Source organism: Malus sylvestris, chromosome 5, assembly GCF_916048215.2.
Source record: "Malus sylvestris chromosome 5, drMalSylv7.2, whole genome shotgun sequence".
NCBI lineage: Eukaryota > Viridiplantae > Streptophyta > Magnoliopsida > Rosales > Rosaceae > Malus > Malus sylvestris.
In genome coordinates, this window is record NC_062264.1 from 45,068,014 (window position 1) to 45,090,354 (window position 22,341).

At 38.1% G+C, this 22,341-nt stretch overlaps 5 protein-coding genes and 1 pseudogene across 6 annotated transcripts; 4 read left to right on the plus strand and 2 right to left on the minus strand.

The window, feature by feature from the left end:
• Positions 1-123: 123 nt before the first annotated feature.
• Positions 124-1,671, minus strand: LOC126622986 (probable transcription factor At1g61730). The gene has a single exon (XM_050291643.1). It carries the CDS (start codon positions 1,489-1,491, stop codon positions 316-318), a length of 1,176 nt encoding a protein of 391 aa, XP_050147600.1. The 5' UTR covers positions 1,492-1,671; the 3' UTR covers positions 124-315.
• Positions 1,672-4,466: 2,795 nt separating this feature from the next.
• On the plus strand, positions 4,467-7,198 carry LOC126622963 (uncharacterized; annotated as a pseudogene).
• A 1,033-nt stretch (positions 7,199-8,231) lies between these two features.
• On the plus strand, positions 8,232-9,891 carry LOC126623626 (putative F-box protein At1g50870). 2 transcript variants are annotated; one of them, XM_050292575.1, is made up of 2 exons: positions 8,232-8,349; positions 8,588-9,891. In XM_050292575.1, exon 2 carries the CDS (start codon positions 8,645-8,647, stop codon positions 9,728-9,730), a length of 1,086 nt encoding a protein of 361 aa, XP_050148532.1. In that variant the 5' UTR covers positions 8,232-8,349; positions 8,588-8,644; the 3' UTR covers positions 9,731-9,891. The 2 variants fall into 2 exon arrangements, with proteins under 2 accessions (XP_050148532.1, XP_050148534.1); XM_050292577.1 differs by having other exon boundaries at positions 8,619-9,891.
• A 1,553-nt stretch (positions 9,892-11,444) lies between these two features.
• Positions 11,445-13,431, plus strand: LOC126623212 (putative F-box protein At1g50870). The gene is made up of 2 exons (XM_050292009.1): positions 11,445-11,627; positions 12,095-13,431. Exon 2 carries the CDS (start codon positions 12,109-12,111, stop codon positions 13,210-13,212), a length of 1,104 nt encoding a protein of 367 aa, XP_050147966.1. The 5' UTR covers positions 11,445-11,627; positions 12,095-12,108; the 3' UTR covers positions 13,213-13,431.
• A 117-nt stretch (positions 13,432-13,548) lies between these two features.
• LOC126623213 (oxygen-evolving enhancer protein 3-2, chloroplastic-like) lies at positions 13,549-14,909 on the minus strand. The gene is made up of 3 exons (XM_050292010.1): positions 14,500-14,909; positions 13,862-14,157; positions 13,549-13,767 (listed from the first exon to the last, which is right to left on the minus strand). The coding sequence occupies exons 1-3, from the start codon at positions 14,801-14,803 to the stop codon at positions 13,669-13,671; spliced, it is 699 nt and encodes a 232-aa protein (XP_050147967.1). The 5' UTR covers positions 14,804-14,909; the 3' UTR covers positions 13,549-13,668.
• A 1,553-nt stretch (positions 14,910-16,462) lies between these two features.
• LOC126620606 (kinesin-like protein KIN-14C) lies at positions 16,463-21,669 on the plus strand. The gene is made up of 17 exons (XM_050288808.1): positions 16,463-16,666; positions 16,900-17,142; positions 17,247-17,391; positions 17,645-17,754; positions 17,879-17,998; positions 18,115-18,318; positions 18,472-18,681; positions 18,782-18,856; positions 18,942-19,088; positions 19,159-19,297; positions 19,418-19,527; positions 19,880-20,041; positions 20,107-20,327; positions 20,591-20,672; positions 20,771-20,875; positions 20,976-21,080; positions 21,181-21,669. Exons 1-17 carry the CDS (start codon positions 16,622-16,624, stop codon positions 21,358-21,360), a joined length of 2,403 nt encoding a protein of 800 aa, XP_050144765.1. The 5' UTR covers positions 16,463-16,621; the 3' UTR covers positions 21,361-21,669.
• Positions 21,670-22,341: the final 672 nt, after the last annotated feature.

Here is a 22,341-nt window from a genome sequence, read left to right on the forward strand (position 1 = left end):
AGATTTCAACAACACTCGGCAATATCGCTGCAGCATTATATACCCCTGCTTAACGTTATCAGAGATAGCAACAACAACACCGCAGAATAATAAATACTCGAAGTAAAACAGGAGATAACACTCTGCCACAATAACAACCTCAAATAAACACATAGGAGCACACCGATGGCCAGTCATTATCCATGGAAAGATTGAATAGACAAAGTAAGCAGTTAAACGCTACAGAATTCTTAATTAACATTTACTAAAACCTTAAACATGATCTTTCTAGACATCAACACAAACATCTCGACTTGGTATACCTGATCCAACATTCTAATGGCCGGATGACTTTAAAGCCTCCAGAATCACCTTCGTCTGATCTCTCATTAACTCGCTCCGCTTCACAAAAAGCTCCAATTCAGCAACATGCAGCTTCCTCCACTTGTCCTTCAACTCAGCTCTCTTGGACTCTCCAATCAACTCCAAACCTTGTTTCACCACACCCTCCGGTAATCCCAGCTCCCTGAAACTCTTGTCAAACCCAATCACCTCACTCAAACTTTCCAAAGAGCACGGATTCAGACCCAAATCCACCTTCACGGCCTCTTTTGAACGCTCCGGTGAGCTCAAAATATCAGCTTTTATCGAAGCCAAAGTCTTGGTATTCCTAGCCTTCCCATTGGACTTTGGCTGTTCAGACGGCTCGTTGACACCACTCGACCCTTCGCCGCTGCCGCCCCATACCTTCTTCGACAAGTCAAACACCTTCTGGTCATGAGGTTTAGTAAGATTATACTTCTTCTTCTTCACATTAGTCGCATACTTCTTCTTCAGCCGACGAATCTTAGCTTGCAATTGGGATTTGTTCACATCCACCTTCAGCGATTTCTTGATAAAGTCATGGAACGCACCCATATCGGAATACGGGTCCGCCCCTTTCTTGCTGGTATAATCAACCATGCCTTTCAAGATAATTACCTCATCCTCATCGCTCCAAATCCTCTGGAACAGCTTGGACTTCTTCGCTTCCTCCTCGACCTGGTCCGGTTCCTGCTCCGCCGCAGCTCCCTTCTTCTTTGGCCGCTTTGAATCCTTGGGCTCGGTCTCGCTGGGCCGTTTGGACCCGGATTTCGCCGCCGGCGTAGCAGTAGCCGCGGGCTTTGATCTGGGCTTCTTTGTCTTCGGCGTCTCTTCCATTGGCTTCGAAGCAATCGGCTTCACCACCAAATCCTTATCCACATCGGAATCGGAATCGTCCTCGGAACCAGAGGATGAAGACTGCGGCTTGGAATTGGCGGCAGAGGAGTCCGGTTTCTTGGGCGGTGGCTTCTTCTCGGCAATCGGTGCTGAAGACGAGGTCTTCGAAGGCAGAGGCTCTTCGGGTTCGGAATCTGACCCAGATCCGGATTCCTCTTCTTCCCCTTCTTCTTCCTCCGACGAGACTTCCTGACCTTCCGACGAAGAAGCTGCCGGCGGTTCGTCCAGCGGAGATGGGCGTTTGGGAGCCATGGGAGGAGATGGAGATTTGGGGTTTTTGGGAATTAGGGATTCGAACTACGCAAGTGAGGGGAGAGAGTGATTTTATTTATTTTTTGGGTAATTTTGTGTGCGCCAGCGAAAAAGCAAATATAAGAGTTTCTCTCCGCTGATAGGCTGCCTACACAAGAGATAACTTTTTATCTAAAAACCTAACACAAATCATTGATTTTGATAGACATTACTGTTTAGTTCATGATTATCTAGTCTTCTAGTTCATGTAAATCACTGTATGTACATAAACATATATATATATATATATATATATATATATATATATATATATTTATTTATTTATTTATTTATATATGCTGAATCGTCTTGAGCATCGTTTTGTTGGCTGACTTTTGGCAAGGCCATCATGGAAACAAGAACATGGTAAACTTGAAAACTGTTTCACTTTTTATTTATGCTTAATTTCCTTATTTTCAGTCTTGTATTCAAAGTTGTGTGCTATATTTGTTTTATTTTAGAATAGTTTTTTCAAGAATTCAAAACTAGCTAGGGTTTTTATACAAATTATATGTATTGACTTCATAACTCGGGTATTAGCAACTAAGAAGATATCTCAAACCTTCCCAGGTTGTTTGGGAACTAAGAAGATACCTCAAACCTTCCAAGAAACAATTGTACTGAGAGCTCTAATTAGGAGAAGTATTTCTTACATGATCAATTCCAAGCAGACCCTAAGCTTTGAATTTGAAAAGTTTATGTATTTCCCATAGTATTTTAAGTTTGCTTTTTATCATCCATTCCACTGTAATATCATAAAATAAAAATTTATATTTTCTAAAGACGAATTTAACTAAGTTTCTTCATGTATAGTAAACGCGTGGCACCTCGACAAGTAGTGCTCCCCTTTGAAATTATCATTGAGATTTTGAGCTTGTTGACTATGGAGTCTTTGCTGAGATTCAAGTGTGTGTGCAAACAATGGCGTTTGTTGATTCAAGACTACAAGTTCTTTGTTAAACATAGGGATCGTACTAGTTATGTTTTGCCACTTTCTTATCGATACAACCATAAAAGTCGCAAGACAATCTGACACGCCCTGACCCTGATATTCCCCGAATACCAAGATAGACACGTGTTGGCCGACACCCGAGGGTGACGAAAGCCATTAATTGATACAAAAGCTAAGAATTAGAAATAAATAAAGGTTACGAATTTAAAATACAATGAATTAAAATTTTAGGAACGTATTCAGAGCATACAACTAACTAGAGCTTTAAAAGAATTAAGATACAATTGAATGAATAAAGAAGTGGGTCATACATCGAGAGGATTCAAAGATGCTGATGCGGAAGTGTCTTGACGCCGGGATTAGGTGCTTTGATCCTAAGTCCTGAATGGGGGCGCAAAACAAAAGTAAGTGGACCAAGTTCATATATATACAATAATAATAAAACAGTTATCAACATACTAACCCCCAAAGTTTAAATAAAGAAAACTACTAACATAATAAGTGATAGGTTTTTCTGAAACTCTAACATGCCATAAAATATCTCGACAAGTATAATGCGGAAAAACATCATATAAATCATCGCGTGTATCATCTCGTAGATCGTCTCGTAAGCGCGATGTGCTGCTAATAAGATCACTGAATAATAATATAATTTCTAGCCCAATGCCTACTCTGTGGTCTATGCGCCCATAGCCAGAGATTACCAACTCCTGGCCCAATGCCTGCTCCGTGTCTCTCAACCCGTAGCTAGGGATTATTTATCCCGGCCTATCTGCCAACACAAGATCCTCGCCCCAGGCGTCATAGTATCCACTAGGTACGCACAAATAGTTACGCCTCTCATAAATAACCATTTCATAGTATAAAGTCATTCATCGTCTATATTATAAAGAGGGGTTTCTAAAACATGTTCTAGCATCCTATCGTCATCCATCAGATAGTCTACCAGTTCATGGTTTTTATAGAAAATACGATATTCCAAAATATAGCTCAGCCAACAGTTAATTCCTCACCAAAAGCACGAGACAAAATCAATATATTTAATAAACAAGCTTAACATAAAATCAAATCATAAACTCGTAGGCATGCTATTCATTTATACAATTAAACTATAAAATCATGTAATTTTAGCACATTTAGTCAAACTCTACTTAAACGATTGAATTTGGAAAAATGGACATTGGAAATGGGTTCAGGACGTCGAATTTCCTAAAAAGAGTCCTGGGCGAAAACCTGAAAACTCAACCCTAAAGTCAACGTTGACCGGAGGTTAACGGTCAAACTAGGTCGAACGGGTTTTAGACTTGAATCTGGATTAGGGTTTAGTTTAAATATGATTAGGATCTATTGGGTTTTGGGTCCTAAGGTTTTTGGTTACAAAGGGTTAGGGTGAAAAGGGGTGGTTTGGGCTTAACCCCAAACCCACACACACACCCACAACACACAACACACTCACGGCCCAAAGGCCTCACAACCAAAAGGTTGGACTCGGCAAGGAAGGCCCAAAGGCCTTGGGTTTGGTGGGTCGCCGGACCCAATGGGAGAGAAAGCCGGAAATCGGTCAGAAACTGCACAACCTTTAAACGGCCATAACTTTGTCAAAACTCAACGAAATCAAGTGAAACAAGAACGAAAGTTGTAGTTCTTGAAGCGACGAAGAGAATGGTACCTTACACAATGTCTAACTCGTCGTGGTTTAACCAGAAAATGCCTCGAAAACCTCTAAGGTCGCCGGAAACTGGGTAAGATTCAAATAAGTATAACTTCTTCAATACTCAACTAAATTGAATGAAACAAAAAGGAAAGTTGTAGTTCTCAGCGAGATGAAAAGATTGATACCTTGCACGCCGGGCAACTGGTCATTGTTTGGCCAGAAATTACCTCGAAAGTGATGGTCTACGTCGGAGCTCTTGTACGGGGCTTCATGGTTCGACTTCCAAGATGCCAAGACTATGGTTGAGTTCGTAGTGACGAGATAAAGACGATGGTGATGTTTGTTGGTAATAAAAGCCCTCGGAGGGGTTGAGACAAAGAAAGCCGAGAGAGTGTAAGGGAGAGAGTTACGGGAGAGGTGGGGGAGAATGGAGAACTGAGAGAGGAGAGTGGGAGACCGGAAAAATAAAACAAGGTGGGCCCCACGGGCTCACCAATTTTAAAATATAAAAGGGGTTGGAGTGTTTCATAGTCACTATTTCTAAAGAAGATTTCAAGCTTAGTTGTCATTGTGCTGGTTCTTATGTGGAGTTGAGTGTCACTTCTCAAGTTTGCCATATTAGAAATCTTGCAACCCGCCAAGTACTTTACTTGCCTGATGCTCCCAAGGGTACTGTTCGTGGCTAGAATTTCCGTCGGGGATGTCTTCTAGCCGACGAGCACATAGCTCCCCGAGAGGTTGGCGCCGGTTGATGCTTTCTGTCGGGCTTCTACTTCACTTGCAGGCTTTTCGGGCAAAGCTTGTCGGGCAAGGCTGCAGTGCAAAGCTGAAAGAGAATGACAGAGTTAACTTTGAAATGTGCCTTTGTGGGGCCTTAGGTGTAGGCCTTGAGGCTCACAATCAAAATTAACTTTTAAGTGCTCAAGCATGCCACTGCCATCTTTAGCATGGCAGATGTAAAATGGATGTTGAATTTTAGTTGCACATATACCTGATAGACCATGTTAGTTATGACAGGTGCCTTTGTGGGGCCTTAGGTGTAGGCCTTGAGGCTTCCAATCAAGAACTAACCCAGTACTCGAATATACGATGTCTGTTTTGTTGTCTGCAGAAGTGTTATAACCATTATACTTCTGATTATCCGAGCTCGCGGAGCAGAATTAACCCAAATAGGTGCCTTTGTAAGGCCTTAGATATAGGCCTTGATGCTTTCCATCCGAATCCCTTATATACTCAAACGTTCTACTATAATCATAATATGATAGAAATAAAACTAAGAAATAGATCAATTACTTGTGCCCCAAGTAACTTCAGACTTCTTGTTATCAAAGCTTGTCGTGGATGAGTTAAATCCACATAAGGTTCTTTTTATGCCTTAAGGCCAAGGACTTTTAAATGATCAATCTTACATGCCCGAGAGCTTAGAACTTAGATCTGGTTTGAACTATGAAGACATGTTCAAATCGGATTCAAGAGCTGCGAGAGTCTTTTAATAGTCTTACTAGAAATAATTTGAATACAACTTGAAGTATACAACATATTGCTAGGCTAATGAATGAAAAGACAAAAACAAAGAAGGTCGGGCAAGGCTGATCGTCTTGCAACTTCCTATCTTTGTGGTTTATCAAGGGGTTTGAGAGTTTTTAGAAAGGGGGGTAAGGAGATGAGTTTACAGAAAGAAATCGATACTACAAAAAGCTTAGGACAAGGTAGCAGAGCTATTACAAAGGTTTTTGGTGAGGGTTTATCCTGAAAGAGATGAAGGTTTGGGCTGACTACAGCTTCATTTGAAGGCAAATCTGGCTTTGAGCAGAGTTTGTGCTTGTATTTGTTTGTTTGATTGAGTGTTCTCATTTCTTATTTCTCTTTCTTCTTTTATAGACACTTCGGTTTGGCTTCCTGTAGCAATAATCTTGCCCGAATGCAATTTGAAGGATAGTCACTCATCAATTATTTACTTGTACTACCATTGTAAAGTACTTTTGGGCTGATTAGCTGGCTGGTCTATACCACTTGGTCTCTAGGCAGGTGAGCAAGTGGTGCAAATGATCTGCACCACTCGGGAAAAGATTTTTCTGTCTTCTGGGCTTGGGCTGAACTTCGGGCTTCTCCTCTTTTTGGGCCAACTTCCTTTTGAGCCCAAAGTTTAAGTTTTAATCCAAACAGGTACAAGAATACTGGACCTCGCTTTTAATTCGCATACTGGCGAGTGTAAAGTGGCATCTATTTACCGCAAAAAGGCAAAGAAGACGGGTTATTTAGTAGGGCTTGAAGTTATAACTATTGGAAAGGATGAGAAATGGACCCTTGAAATATGCAAGCCCTAATTTACTCAAGCGTGGCCAATGGTTGCTTCAACAAAGTTGTTGTGTTAAGGATAAGGTTGAATGGATTGTTCGTTTACCTGAAATTATAAAACAAGGACAAGATTTGTGTGCACAAATTCAATCTCTCGAGCCGTGGAGTGAACGCGTCACTAACACTGATCTTCCTAGAGGAGTTTTCTCCGATTTGACCGAAGTTTCATTTTTTATTTGGGTTAACTGTCCGGCGGTGGTTGAGGTAGTAGACGAAGCCCTTAACATAAAGGTGTTAGAAGACTTCAAGGAACACAAATGGAGTCCAAACATTACTGTTCCCTTTAATTTTTTAAAGGACAACCGACATTTGAAGGATCAAATTCATTTCGTCAAAAGTTGTTCTGCAGATCAACCCCGATTTTATGCGGGGCGAGATCAACTTTATACTTACAATTTGAGGAGAAGGAGTATTGAGGATGTCGAATATTCACAGATAGCGGAGGAGCAATTAGCTCGTCATTCATCAAACCTGATGACCCTCAAGGGAATGAAACCAGAAAGGAGCAGTAAACTAATAGAGTAATTATAATTTCATGTACAATGAGAAACTTTGCATTTTTCTGTTCATCATAGACGATGGTCTTATTATATCAGTCTTCCAAACCGTTTTTTCTGACAAATAAGTTTGAACTTTTTAATTAGCTATACCAGTTGTTACATTAATTTGCATCTTCTATAAATAAAAAATCTTGAGTTGCTTTATTACCACTTATTTTATAGTTGTAGCTTGTTACATTATTTTTACGATAGACGTTAGCCTGACTCTTGTAAAACGGAGAGCCTTGTTGGTTTAAGAGCGTGATTTTAGCTTGTTTGAATTTTTGTTATGGTTTGGGAGCGCCACTTTAGTTTGTTTTGAATTTTTGTTAGGAGGGGATAAATTAATAGAAACAGTTAATCGAATAATTAGTCTTGTCCACCAACATCCAAAAGTTTGTGAAATTGCGATCATGGTGAAATTCTTATCTCTATTCTTGTCCACCAATCTCTAAAAGTTTGTGAAATTGCGATCATGGTGCAGTTCTTATCTCATTAGTTTTATTGTTCTCGGCTGATCTTATGAAAAGTACTCTTGTAACTCTTGGTTGTGTATTATTTTCTTTTTAGACGAATTTCAAAGTCGCATTAGACATTTTTTTTAACCTTTTCAAGAAACCCCATAGTTTGGTGCTCTCTTGCATTTTCGGTGTTAGGGTTTCAGTTTTATTTATTATTAAATTTGTCAGCGAGATTCCCTTGCCACAAATCTCGCCTCATTCGTCTAATTAAATTGATTTCTTATTAATTGCAATGGCTTGTAATTATTTAGACTTGTTATTCAAGTCAATTTCTGTATGCTATATATGTTTGTATAAATCAATTCAAGGAAAATCAATTTCTACATGGTATCACCTAGGTCTAGGTTATAATCTCTCGAGATCTCACCATCGCAAATCCCTCCAGATTCGTCTAGATTGATCTCTCGTTAATTGTAATTGGTTGTAATAAATTAGACTTGCTATTCAAGTCAACCTCTGTTTGCTATATATGTTCTACTATTACACAAATCAATTCAAGGAAAATCAATTTCTACAAAAAGATTGTAGTCAATTCTACATATTTCTCATATATTCATCATTTGAGCGGTACTTTCTTGATTCTACTAGCCTTGTATGTGTTGAATAATATGAAAGTCCCACATCGGCCAGCTTAATTACAAAGTAATTGCAACTTGTATTAAATGGTTCCACTTGTTATACGAGGTCCGGTATAATTGGTGGTGAGCCGCAAACCCATATCTTTGATATAATTCCTTAAGGACATTCCAAATTTCCCATAGATTATAATGCAAACCTCGTCATATTTGAATTCAGGTAATTTCTTATCTCAATTTTTGTAAGCTCTTGTTATTTACAGTCTTTTGATTCAAAGTCGTAACTTATTTAGAGTCTATCGGATTAGAAGGTTATTCTTAAACCCTAGGAATTAGGGTTTTAGTTTTAAAGCTAGGGCTTGCATAAATATTAAAACGTTGTGCTTTATTCGATTAGATAGCTTAGAATGAACCTTCTTGTTCTATTTTGATTTGGGATTTTTTCTCTATCACTGTAGCTTTGAATCTCTCTTGCTCGTGCTCTCCTAGTGTCCTTAGAATAATATACTGAGACAATGATGCGTTACTACCAACGAAGACAAAGGCCGACACAAGTTTCGTCAGAGCTTCCCTTTGAAATTATCGTTGAGATTTTGAGTTGGCTTCCTGTGCTGTCTTTGCTGAGATTCAAGTGCGTGTGCAAGCAATGGTTTTTGTTGCTTCAAGACTACAAGTTCATTGCAAAACACAGAGATCGGACCTGTTACACCCTCCCACCTTCTTATCATTGCGAACGGGATAAAAAATTGTATGTGACTGTTTGCGATGAAAATTTCGTGCTTAAATGTTGTTGTTCTGGCTTGTCTTTGGAGAAGAGTACAACATCTCAAGTTTGCCGTATTAGAAATCCTGCAACCCGCAAAGTGCTTTACTTGCCTGATGCACAAGTGTGTGACACAGAATTTATGGACCTCGGTTTCAATTCACTAACTGGTGAGTGTAAAGTGTCATGTGTTTATTTCAATAGGGCACAGAAAGAGGTAGGTGTTGAAGTGATAACAGTTGGAAAGGACGAAACATGGAGACCTTTGCACAAGCAAAACCAGAATTGGCTGCGACGAGGCAAAGCGGTGCTGACTCAATCTTGTTGTGGGGAAGATAAGGTTGACTGGGCTCTTCATTTACCCGAAATTATAACCGAGGGGCATGATATGTGCTTACAAATTCATTCTCTTGATCTGTGGAGTGAATGTCTCACCACTTCTACTCTGCCTGAAGGAGTTTTCGTAGATTTGGAGAATCTCCAGACGTTTCTTTGGGATAACCGTCCAGCCGTTGCTGATATAGTAGGGGGAGACCTTCACATCTTGGTGTTGGTAGACTTCAAGGAACACAAATGGAGTCAAAACAAGATCATCGTTCCCTTGAAAAATTTAAAGGTCGACGACACAATTTTGACAGATGAAATTGTTATTAAACGAGCTTGTTCAAATACACTAAAGTTTCAAAATGGAGCACAACTTATTTCCTATGACATGGAAAAGAAGACTGTTATGGTTTTTGACAGTTTAGAACTCTTGAAGAAACGAATAGCTCTACTTAAGTCAACCCTCATCTCTCTCAAGGAAATGAGATCAGAGATTAACGGAGTACAAGACTAGTCGCATTATAATTTCACTGCGCATGGGCTCCTTGTTTTGCCAAATTTCATTTTTTCTGTTCATCTTTTTATATTGTTTTTGTTACAGTAAGTTTGAACTTTTTTAGTCACCGGTTGTAACATATATAGCACTTAATGCTAAGATTTCACTACATGTTTTGCTGAGTTTTGTGGAAACATAGCTAGAGGCCCTTAAATTTTCCCTTGAACTTCTTAAACGTTGGTGCACTTTTGAAGTAAAACCCATGATTTCTCGAGTACACAGGATTACATTGCTGTGTTTATTTTCTTTTTTCTTTGTCGTTCGATTGGAATTACATGGTCTAAGAATTTTGTTACACTTATCTCTCTTAAGAGAAGTTTGAGCAATTATAAATTCACTACCGATGAGAATTTGGTTAGATTCAAGTGTGCGGGCAAGCAATGGTGTTTGTTAATTGGTCAGGGCAATGAGTTCATCGCGAAACATGAGAACTAGACCAGTTAAGTGTGACTTGCTACCGATGAGAATTTCAACATTGTAAATCGTTATTTTAGCTTATTTCTGGATAATAGTGGTTCTTCTCAAGTAAGTTTGTCAGATCAGAAATCCTGCAAACTGCCAAGTACTTTTACTTGCCCGATGCGCACGAGGGTGTCATACAAATGATTGTTTTCAGTTCACTCGCTCATGAGTGTAAAGTTTTCGATTACTTCTTTAAATTCATGAAAAGTTATAAATTATATTGTTTTGGTGTCCTTGAAAATAAATAAACGTAAGCCTAAATCAGTAGCTGGACCAAGGCCTTCCAATATGTTTGAGTTAGAATCCCTAAAGCATTAAAGGCTGTTAAGCAAAAACCCCAAATATTGTTAGGGACCAAAACTAGTGGGAGCTGTTTGATCCTTTAGCCACCAACTTCATAAAAAAAAATTCGGAGTAATGAGAGGTAGACTAATTTTTTAGACTAATTTGTAAATTATGTGATGTACCACAAATAAAAAATGAGCACGTTAATGAACACTTAAATAATAATCCAATTATCAACAGTTACATCATATAATTTACATAATTTGGTCTACATAGTTGATCTCCCTAGCATTACTATTTTTTTTTGCTTCGATTATGTTTAAACTATACAACAACAACAACCAAACCTTATCTCACTAAGTGGAGTTAGCTGAATGAATCATAAAACGCCACTGCGCTCAATTTGGTTGAAATGTAGTTATAAAAAAATAAAAAATCAAAAAATCAAAACCATCATCCAAATTGGATTATTCAGTCCTGTTCCATTATTGAACTCAAACTAAATAATAAGAACAAGAGTAGTTATACACTTACCATCTATTTGTATAATCACTTGTAACCTCTTTCCAATAGAAGTATGGCCCCACCAATATATGTGGGTCTCATCTCTATAAGTGAGATAATACAAATAGATGGTAAAAATAACATTTTTGTAAGAACAAAAAAACTACTGAATCGACTAGTTAACCTTAAATAAAAGGGAACTTTAACGAAAATCTCTCAGTACTGTTCACTTTAACGAAAAACCATATTTTTACTCTAAAAAGTCAATCTTGATACTATTCACTTACAACAGATTTTTATCATTTTTGTTAAAACTTAAAGTTTTCAAGTTATTCTCGTTAGTTTTTATAAATAAAATTCAATGAGAGCCCGGCCCAACAAAACAAAGCCAGCCAGAAACCCAACAGCTGAATCGAATGTTTTGTGTAGGGTAGAGTGGATGTGAAACTTAAATATCGGCAGGCAGCGGAGTTTATTTGAACCACCGACTGACCGAGTGACAGGTGTTTAATACGAACAAGTTCTTCTCCGTCTGGTTTCAGCATCGCTTTCGCTTTCTCGGATCCACTAATCTTGTCAACAAGTTTGTGAATTTCCGATCATGGTAAATATATGATCTCTTTAATTTAATTGCTGCATGTTTTTCTTATTACAATCTTATCGTGCCGGATTCAGGATTTTAATCTCGGGATTGTAAAACATCAAAAAAATTTTAACAAGAAAATAATGCGAATTTTTAACTGATGCATTTCGTCGAGCACTTGGTGGGTTGGGCAGCTTCTGAGCGAGCTTCCGGGCATTGGAAAAATTCTGTTCAACTTTGTTCAAGACCCTTGATTGCCTCTTTAGTGTCTGTGGTTCAATTGTTTTTATTTTTTATTTTAATTAAAACCTTGTAGGGTTGTCGCCGGTTCAATTTTTACATATTTCTGGCAAATTAATCCGGCTCGAGCATCGCTTTCTTGTAATCCAACGTCCGTAAACAATATTTTATCTTAATGAGTATCGGAGTCGCATACGAAGGTCTTCCAGTTCTGATTTGGATTTGTTAATTTTGTTTTTTCGTTGCAGCTTTGATTAATCCCATGTTCGATACTATGGGAGTCCAATGTGTCGATACCAAAGAAGAAGAAGAAGTGCCGCGGCAACAATTACGAGAGCTTCCCTTTGATATTGTTGCTCAGATTTTGTTGTGGCTGCCCGTGGTGTCTTTGGTGAGATTCAAGTGTGTCTGCAAGCAATGGTGTCTGTTAATTGAGGGCTACAAGTTCATAGAAAAGCATAGGGCTCAAACACGTTACGGTTTGCCACCTTGTTATCAATGCCAATGGGATAAGGAGAGAATGAAGGGAGTTGCTTCCTATGGGGATTTCGAGCTTCAATGTGATTGTAGTGGCTTGTATTTGGAGAAGAGTAAAACTTCTCAAGTTTGCCGTATTAGAAATCCTGCAACCCACAAAGTGCTCTACTTGCCCAAGGCACCCGAGGGTACCAGAGTAGTTCTGGACCTCGGTTTTAATTCCCTTACTGGTGAGTGTAAAGTGGCCTGTGCTTATCGCCGAGAGGGCAGTTTAGTAGGTGTTGATGTTATAACAATTGGAAAGGATGAAATGTGGAGACCCTTGCTCCGCCAAAAGCTGAATTTTCTGGAACAAGGCAGATGGGTGGTGAAGCCAAATTGTTGTGAGGAAGATAAGGTTAACTGGGCTATTTATATCTCCAAAATTATAAAAGATGAACACGATGATGATTCGTGCCTACAAATTCAGTCTCTTGATCTGTGGAGTGAATGTCTCACCACAACTACTTTGCCCCAGGGAGTTTTCCTAAATTTGAAGAATGTTCGGGCTTTTCCTTGGGATCTCTGTCTAGGCGTTGCTGAAACAGTAGGGGGAGCCATTCACATCTTGGTGTTAGAAGACTTCAAGGAACACAAATGGAGTCGAAACAAGACCATCATTCCTTTGAAAAATTTAAAGGTTGACTACACAGTTTGGACGGATCATTTAGTTCTCACACAAGCTCATTCTAGCTCACTCAGGTTTCGAAATGGCCGAGGGCAAGTTCTTTCCTATGACATGGAAACTGAGGACCTTGAGGTTTTGGAACGTTCGGAATTCCTCAAGAAACGACTTGCTCTACGCAAATCAACCCTCGTGACTGTAAAGGGAATGAGACTAGAGGAGTAGACTACTAGCTAGTGCAATTACCATTTCAGTCCACATGGGTTTTTGTTTGCAAAATTTCCCTTTTTGCTTTGCTCATCTTACTATATATTGAAGCTGTTCATGTTGATCTTCAAGATTTTTGTTCTAGACGAAATATTTGAATCAATTCACTCACTCATGAGTGTACGTAAAGTGGAATGTGTTTATGATCTCGATCAAGAGCAATCGAAATTTCAGTTACATCGTTCTTGTCTACAAAATTACAACTTTATATATGTTCATCTTAAGAACCAGTGTTTTCACGCATCTTTTTCTGTGGAAACAAACAATTATGTTCACGATTAACGCCCAAAAATATGATGCTTAAATATCACTAGATTTCCTCCAAATAGCATCCAAACATTTTGATCTCATAAACAGGCAAACAAAGCTCTTAAAAAGCCTTATACATCAAATACATTAATCCCTTTTAGGGTTTTAGCCAAGCTTTGCAAGAACATCGTTGAGGGAAGATACGGTTGCGGTGTAGTACTTCTCTGCTTCCGGGGTGCTCTTGATCTTTGCTGCATAGTCCAACTGTCCCCAGACACAAAAAAACATAAGTGTATGAATCAATACAAACCAAAATCTAAGTCAAGTAAAAAAAGTGTTTGTGTCGTGGTGAACTTACGCCGTCAATGTCTTTGAAGAGCTTTCCGGTGAGTTCCTTGAGGGGCTCCTTCTCGGCTTTAGATTTGGCAGAAATGACGGTCTTGAGGTCATAACGGAGATATGAGGCTCTGAGACGAAGATCGTTCTGGACGTAAGGCCATGCCTTTTTGTCAATGTACTCCTTGACAGCTAAAATCTCCTTGGCTGACTCCTTCGCCCTCGCGGCTGCCTGAGCCGGAGTGAGTGGTTGGATGAAGAACCTCTCCTTCAATGGCAGGTCAAGGTCTCTTGCCTCATCCGAGTTTAGGGTTCCAGCTGCCACAACGATAACAAATTCACCTCCATAAGTTCCTCAACACACCCAATTAACAATTCATGCCTTTCATACTAAATATAATGTGTGGCAAATCCAATTCCAATGATTAATAATGCCATTAAATTAAGTGTTTTTTCAATAAGCAATTGAAATTTTGTGTTATAATAAAAACAACACTCATGAGCAAAAGTGCTTCTTACAGAAACAGTCTCAAACGAGTCCTAAAACATTATACGTTTTTTCAGCTTCGTAACAAGTTTCTGTATTATGTTTTAGTATTCTAATGCAATTGCCATGCTATGACTGAAAAGTAGTGACAAGGTCAAGAGTGAAGGGCTTACCCAATCCCCCGGAGGGTGGTGGAGGAGGACCGACTTTGATGGGCTTAGCCTCGGCAAGTACAGCTTGGACAAATGACCCGGAGGCCAAACCAACCGCGACGAGACCAAGCACGGCCCTACGGCTAGTTTCGGGCTCCGAAGGTACTTGCTGGGCTCTAATGGTGAGCCCTGACCTAGCCACGGCTAGCCTGCCGGTGCTGCTGACCGTGTTCAAGCGTGACGAGCCACTTAGGTGGAGGCTGCCCTCCAAAACTGCCTGGGAGGAGCCGTGCATGCCAGCCACTGAAGCCATAGCTTGTGCCATTTCCTGAACCTTCCTAACTTTCTGAGATAGTTTTATTTGTTATTTAACAACGATCAGTTTTCAGTGGCAGAAATGTGGAAATTATATTTTTTTAGGTGGATGATTTGTGATGTTTTGTTCTATGCTTATGTGATGTAGAGTGGCTCCGGGCAAGGACCTTATCTGCCATTTTCTGGTTGGATAAGCTGGATGTGGCTTTAGCCAATGGGAGGTTGACAAGTGTTCCTTGTCGCATTTTCTATTTGACAAGCTGGATAATGTTCCAACTAGGATTGTATTATTTGGACACGTGGACTCCATGAGATTATGACAATGATGTTATTAGTCTCTAGCATGATATCCATTTGAGCCTCGTCACAACCGTCAACCACGAGATTTTGATCAAGTGAAAATTTGAGAAACTCCCCTACTTTCATGATGTGATTATGACAATATTTTTGAATCAATTGTGCAGTTTTTACGCATTTTAAGTTCTCATATGACATTACGCATATTTGTTTTGTTGTACCTACATATACCCGTGACATGAATTTTTTTTCTAAAATTATTTACAATCGAAGTCACTTCTTAGTTCTTGTTCTATTTTTGTTTATCTAGATGGAATTATGTACAAAGGATTATCTACATCTATTTGATCAATGGTTAGAGGACGAATTTTGTTTATACATATTTCACCAACCTCGAAGCTATCGAGCATTAGTCAACTTCATACATTCAGAGGCCCACTGAAAGGTTATGCTGAAGCACTCTTGCCGAAACACATGAGTTATTTTCCAATCAATAAACCATGGAATCAGCATCCATTTTCATATTGGAAGCCACAACTAACACTTGCAAATTTTAATTGGTATTTTTAAGTTTCAAATTTTTGTGAAAATCTCATATGTTGTATACCAAATATGTTTGATGAATTTTCCATTCGTGTGTTAAATCCAAATTTAATGTCTGCCAAACTAATTGAAATTTGAAAACGGATTAAGTGAATTTATAGTGATACAATTCTAGGTTGTTATGTCGGAATATTCAATCCCATGCGAACAAAAAAAACAGGAAGAAAAAATCATAAACAATTTATGGAAATGCTCCATTGAGTTTTTGGTTTTCAAATAGCGTTATTCGAATGCAACCTATTTATGTTTCTCTCTCAAATATCGATTGAAGCCTCCAAATTTCACCATTTCTATTTCATGTCATCGCATCAACGAAAATATTGAATTGCAATACATGAAAATTGAACATCAAGTACTTCATACTTTTTAATCTTAGATTGTTTCTGTGTTGTTTTAATCTTCAGGTGTTTGCTTATCTACTTTGAAAGTTCATAAATTTCAATTTTATGGTAGCGTTTTCAACTTGGATTGGAATCATGAGATGGTATAAGAATGGTAGTGCTATTTAGACATTTTTTCTTTTTTACCCTACACACTTTTCTCAAATTTTAACTATCAGATTAAATGATTTAAAAAAAAACTAAAAGAAAAGATTAATAACCGTGTGTGAAACGTAAAAATGAACGTGAAAATAACATCACCTCATAAAATTCTTCTGATGTGTGAAAAACGACCATAATAAATAAATCAATTAACTTGGGTCCTTCGACCCACAAAAAACCGACCCGGCCCAAATAATCACCAGTCTTTTTGGAGGAGCGTGTTAATGTTTGTACCGCCAGATCCAATTTCAAAATTTTCACTCTCCTCCCTCTTCTTTCTCCTTTCTGCCAAAATCCCTAATTCGATCTCACCAATCCAAACCCCAGTTTGTGCAAATCCGACCATCGGCTCCACCAGATCGACGGCGAAGAACGGGACCTGATTCATGGCTTCTCGCAACCAGAACAGGGCTCCTCGGAGTCCGTTTTCTGTAAGTTTTATATTTTCATTTCATAACTTTGATTTTTTGAAAAATAGAATAAAAAATTTAAACTTGACAGTTTTGGTTTTGTTTTGGGTTCGAAATTGATGGAAAATGTAGGAAATGAATGTTGGGGTTTGGTTGAAAATTAATGTTTATTATCATATCGATCCGTTGAGTAGGAGTGTGTACAGAAGGATTTCAAATGGTGGATTTTAATTGTGGGTTTCTGTTTTGTGTAGAAAAAGAGTAGTCTTGATGAAGTTCCCTTAGACAAGCGGCGAAGAATCGAAACAAGAAAACCGGAGTTACCAAGTAGCAATGGCCGCCAACGACCGCCACTTGCTGTTGTTAAGCAAGATGCAGCAGGTACCGGCGATATAGGCAGTGTGGAGGGATCAGAGTGTGGCAATGTTGAGTTTACCAAGGAAGAAGTCGAGGCGTTGTTGGTTGAGAAGTTAAAAGTGAAGAAATTTGATCATAAGGTTTATTTCTCACCCAATTGTTTTAAATAGGGCTTTTGTGTGTGCTTATTTTGAACTATGAATTGATGGTTTGTTCTAACTTTTTCTATTTGATTATATGGCAGGGGAAAGCTGATCAGTTAGCTGATTACAGCAAGAGGCTGAAGCTATGCATCAGATGGTTGCAGCAGGTTGAGGAAGGGCATATTCTTGAGGAGGAAAAGCTTCGGAATGCATTGGCTTCTGCTGAAAAAAAATGCTCGGATACTGGTAGTTTTTTATTCTTTATTCATTCCATTGTCTGTTGGAGTGGCATAATTTCATAACCGGACCAATAAATTGCTTGTACGTGGTGGTATCTTAATAATATAGAGTTTTTAGTTGGAAATCTCAAGTAATTCGTCAAGTAGTATCGTGCTTCGGTTGCAAACGAACCTATATGGTTCTGTTGTGCTTGATATTTGAAAGTTTTTGTTCAGAGGAACAGATTTGTAATATGTGTTCAATTTTTTTATTTCTTAAGAGGTGGAAATGAAAAACAAGGTCGATGAGCTCAATGCCGTAAACTCAAAGCTGAGGGAAAGTATGGCTGCTTTGGAAGAGAAACTTGCAAAGGAAGAATCAGAGAAATTGGTAAGGTTTCCAGTCATGTAGTTACACACTAACTTAGGTGATATAATTGTTATCCCTGCTTTTGTTTTTGGCTCGTGCGATTCTCGTCACATGTTTTATTTTCATCCCTTTGCTTGGCATACAGGATGCAATTGCTAGTCATAGAAGTGAAAAGGAAGCAAGGGATGCTGCTGAGAAGTTGCAAGCTTCTCTCTCACAGAAGCTTGAAATAATGCGGGAGGAGAAATTAGTTGCAGACCAGAAGGTAATAGTACAGTCAGTGTTTTTTCTCTTCTTTCTGCATATTACTTTTCTTTTCCCAATTCCCCTCCGGTTATCAAAATTTGCAATTGGTATATTTCTAAAATTGTGTCGCTGCAGGTTTCTTCGTATCAGGATTTGTATAATCGAGCACAAGAGTACAACAAGAGTCTACAACAGTACAATAGCAAACTCCAAAAAGATCTTGAAACTGCCACCGAATCTCTCAAACGAGTTGAAGATGAGAAAAGGACTGTTCTGGAGACCCTTAGCAATTTGAGGGTTCACAATAAGGCGTTGCAAGATGAGTTGGCTAAAGTAACAGTAAGTATCTGTGCAGCATTCCTTGCGTTGATGATATCTATTTTTAGTTCAATTTTTTCGTCAACTAAGAGATGGTTTATTGGGAATAATCCATTTATTCATCTGGAATTTAAGAATATATCACGTCTCTTTATTGTATGCACATTTGTGCAGGCTTCATTGGAAGAAACATTAAAGCAGAAGGAACTATTAGATAATGAAATCAAATGCCTTCGTGGGGAACTGCAACAAGTTAGAGATGACCGCGATCGGCATGCAAGAGAGATTCAAGATTTGAGGGATCAAGTGGTGAAGTACAAGGAAAACACTGAATTGTCGTGTGAAGAGTTAGATAGGTTGATGAGAAAATCAAAAGCCTTGGAGGTTTGTGTTACATTCTTTTCATTTTATTTTGTTTTAATTTTTTATTTATGATTTCCTCATGTATCAATTTTTTAATACTGTGCTGGGCATGCTTTTCCAGGAAAGAGATTCATCTCAAAAACAAGAGATAGATACATTAAAGCATGAGTTATTTGCCGCAAATGATAAACTTAAGGTAATATTAATTCAATAGGAGTTTCAAAATGTTTCTTATACCTGTCAATTCATAAGTTAAACCTATACTGTTTATTTTCTTTTAGATGGTCAGTCGATCCGCTTCAGAAACATTGACAGAGTTTGAAGAACATAAGAGAATCGTGCAGGAGCTGCAAAACCGCCTGGCTGAATCAGAGTTGCAAATACTAGAAGGAGAGAAGTTAAGGAAAAAATTACATAACACCATTCTGGTAATTTTTCACTGCTTAACATGTTATATAATCAGCAAGATTTCAGGGTACTAATATTCTTCTTTAATAGGAATTAAAAGGTAATATCAGGGTATTCTGTCGAGTCCGCCCATTGCTACCTGATGATGCTAATGCAACAGAAACCCCTGTAGTTTCTTATCCTACAGCAACCGAATCTCTTGGCAGAGGCGTTGACTTGGTACAAAGTGGTATGAGCATGTCTAATGTTTTTTGGCTTCAATTTAATCTAGTTTAAAATCATATAGACGTATACACCACTTTACTCAGTTGTTTGGATCTAATTACACTTCAAATGTTTGAACTTGTAGGCCAAAAATTTAATTTTACATTTGACAAAGTGTTTCACCACGAGACTTCCCAACAAGACGTTTTTGTGGAAGTATCGCAACTTGTACAAAGTGCACTTGATGGTTACAAGGTACATGTTAAATCTTATTTATATGCTTTTAAAGGAATTACATGTTCATTAGGCTGATTTTTTATTTTTTAGGCTGATTTTGTTTTTCTCGGCATTTTAAACGGTGACGCTTATTTCCCCCATTATTTGGTTTCTAAGTCCATAATCTAGCATAACTTTTGCCTTTAGCAATTGGCTGTCAGGCTTTAATATTGGGTATTTTGGTTATGTACTGATCCTTCTTCTCTCCCTTTGTATTTTTGGATTATGTTTTTAGAATTAGACCTGCTTCTAACCTCTTTGGTGAATTCTTTTACCTTTCATACGGTCAAAGACATGTACTAAATAGAAAATTCTGATTGTCTTTTTTCAGGTCTGCATATTTGCTTATGGTCAAACAGGTTCCGGAAAAACTTATACTATGATGGGCAGACCAGATGCTCCGGAGCAGAAAGGCTTAATACCTCGTTCACTAGAGCAAATATTCCAAACGAGTCAAGCTCTTCAGGCTCAGGGTTGGAAATACAAAATGCAGGTAATATATCATGTTTTTTGTTTATTTAGTTTTGCAAATTATAATGCCCTTTTAATTATATGCAGGCCTCAATGCTCGAAATATATAATGAGAACATTCGTGACTTGTTATCCACTAGTCGTTCAAGCAGTGCAGACTTGTTAAAGACAGAAAATGGTGTTTGCGGAAAGCAGTACACGATAAAGCATGATGCAAATGGAAATACATACGTTTCTGACCTCACGATCGTTGACGTTTGTAGCATAAATCAAATTTCATCTCTTTTGGAACAGGCTGCACATAGCAGGTATACATCAAAATTCAAGAGCATCCATATTGGCCTTGTGATATTTTATTTGAAAGGTTGCACTTAGCAATGTTTATGTCAAGTTTTCAAAACATCAAAACACAAAACTGATGTGGCTTTTCATTCTTGAATGCTATTTCTTTGGTGTCATTTTAGCGTTACATCTAATTTGCAGTACTATCAGTGGTATTTTTGTATACAACTTTTGATATATGATTATGTACTTTTTTGGTTCTGTCATATATGATCTCTTGATCTCTTAGGTCTGTAGGCAAGACTCATATGAATGAGCAATCTTCGAGAAGCCATTTCGTGTTTACCTTGCGTATATCTGGGATTAATGAGGTTTGTTTTCCGCATGCGATGATTTGTTTGTACTTTTAAGCAATCTTTCATCGGCTTGTTCTAAGTTTAGTTACTTATATGCTTTTTAACCTTGTTAGAACACTGAACAACAAGTCCAAGGAGTCTTAAATCTTATTGACCTAGCTGGAAGTGAAAGATTGTCAAGGAGTGGCGCAACCGGAGAGCGGTTGAAGGAAACTCAGGTTCTTTCTTCTTTAAAATCCCCAATCTTTTTCTCCCGGATAGATGTGAAATATTCTCAGTTTTTATTATCGGTTAGCTAACAATGTCATTAATAATTAGGCCATTAACAAAAGTTTGTCATCGTTGAGCGACGTCATATTTGCTTTGGCGAAAAAGGAGGACCATGTTCCTTTTAGGAACTCCAAGCTGACCTATCTTTTACAGGTATAGTAATCTTTGATTGTTTTACCATTATGTCAGCTTTCTTTGTTCTCAAGGAATTGTAATAGTTATATCGTTGGATGACATCTGAATGTATAAACAGCCTTGTCTTGGAGGGGATTCGAAAACGCTGATGGTTGTCAACATCTCTCCGGATTCCTCTTCAGTTGGGGAATCCCTTTGCTCTCTTCGATTCGCTGCTAGGGTCAATGCCTGCGAAATCGGGATTCCTCGAAGGCAAACGTCCATGAAGCCTGTCGATAATCGTTTAAGTTACGGCTAGCTTTTGTCATCATTTTCGTTTTGCATTCGGTTTATGTCGTCTGTATGAGAGAAAGCGTGTGTTGTGTGTATAATGGAGGCAGATTTGGGGTGTGTAAGGTTTGTTTTTTGTAGTTCTTGTGCTTCGAGGTACTACAAAATCTGTACTTCTAGATTTGTATCCTGTCCTAAGAGATCCATCTGTTAGTTTTTGATGCTTATGAGTTGTGACAATATAGAATTATTGTCTTAGTAACTTGATTGATCGTTGTGATGAACGCTTGTATCACAATTAATGATTTAATATATTCCACCGTTGAGATTTCTTTAAGATTTTGACGTGGGACCATCTTTATATCTACATGTTTACTTTCGTGTTATTCAGTTTTAAATGTGCGTTAAATTATTCCGGTGTTATGAAAGTAGTTGATGTCACTCTATAATTGATTTGCTATAAAGAATAGCACAACTCTCTATAAGCTGTTCTAATATTTTTTTTAACTTTTTGACAAGGAACAATACACATTCTCCCAATAAACAACCGAAATTGCACTAGTTCTGTTTCTTCTCGCTTTTATAGATAGATTTGGTCACATTACAAAAAAACCGAATTTACTCTTCTTAGTTTGAATTTCTCGTCTCACACTCTAGATTAATCTAAATTAATATATCACTTAAAAGTAAAGTAATTGTCTGAAAAGGACTTTTGCCGGATCCTTTTCCTAGGATCTGCAATCGTATCCGTTCATTATAAATCGTGCGGTTATAAATTATTTAAAATTCAAATATAAATAGTACCTAACGAAAACTTATCGCACTATATGTGATGAACGAACACGATTACAGGATCCTAAAAAAAAAATCCGCCGTAATTGTCAACAATGAGTTTAAAGTGGACCCAACAGCATTCATATCAATCCTAATCTTGTTTGTTTCCCAACCAGTTTTCATGAAATGAAAATATCAAGCCTGTTGCTTTCAAGATGTGACAAAAAATAAGAGA

Excerpts from the sequence above, each read along its gene's own strand:
- LOC126623212 (XM_050292009.1), top strand. The coding sequence starts at position 12,109 with ATGTTCGATACTATGGGAGTCCAATGTGTCGATACCAAAGAAGAAGAA.
- LOC126622986 (XM_050291643.1), bottom strand. The coding sequence starts at position 1,491 with ATGGCTCCCAAACGCCCATCTCCGCTGGACGAACCGCCGGCAGCTTCT.
- LOC126623626 (XM_050292575.1), top strand. The coding sequence starts at position 8,645 with ATGATGCGTTACTACCAACGAAGACAAAGGCCGACACAAGTTTCGTCA.
- LOC126623213 (XM_050292010.1), bottom strand. The coding sequence starts at position 14,803 with ATGGCACAAGCTATGGCTTCAGTGGCTGGCATGCACGGCTCCTCCCAG. Across the intron at positions 14,158-14,499 it reads ACCACCCTCCGGGGGATTGG|CTGGAACCCTAAACTCGGAT; the intron begins GTAAGCCCTTCA and ends TCGTTGTGGCAG. Across the intron at positions 13,768-13,861 it reads TCTTCAAAGACATTGACGGC|TTGGACTATGCAGCAAAGAT; the intron begins GTAAGTTCACCA and ends GTCTGGGGACAG.
- LOC126620606 (XM_050288808.1), top strand. The coding sequence starts at position 16,622 with ATGGCTTCTCGCAACCAGAACAGGGCTCCTCGGAGTCCGTTTTCT. Across the intron at positions 16,667-16,899 it reads CTCCTCGGAGTCCGTTTTCT|AAAAAGAGTAGTCTTGATGA; the intron begins GTAAGTTTTATA and ends TGTTTTGTGTAG. Across the intron at positions 18,857-18,941 it reads CCGCAAATGATAAACTTAAG|ATGGTCAGTCGATCCGCTTC; the intron begins GTAATATTAATT and ends ATTTTCTTTTAG.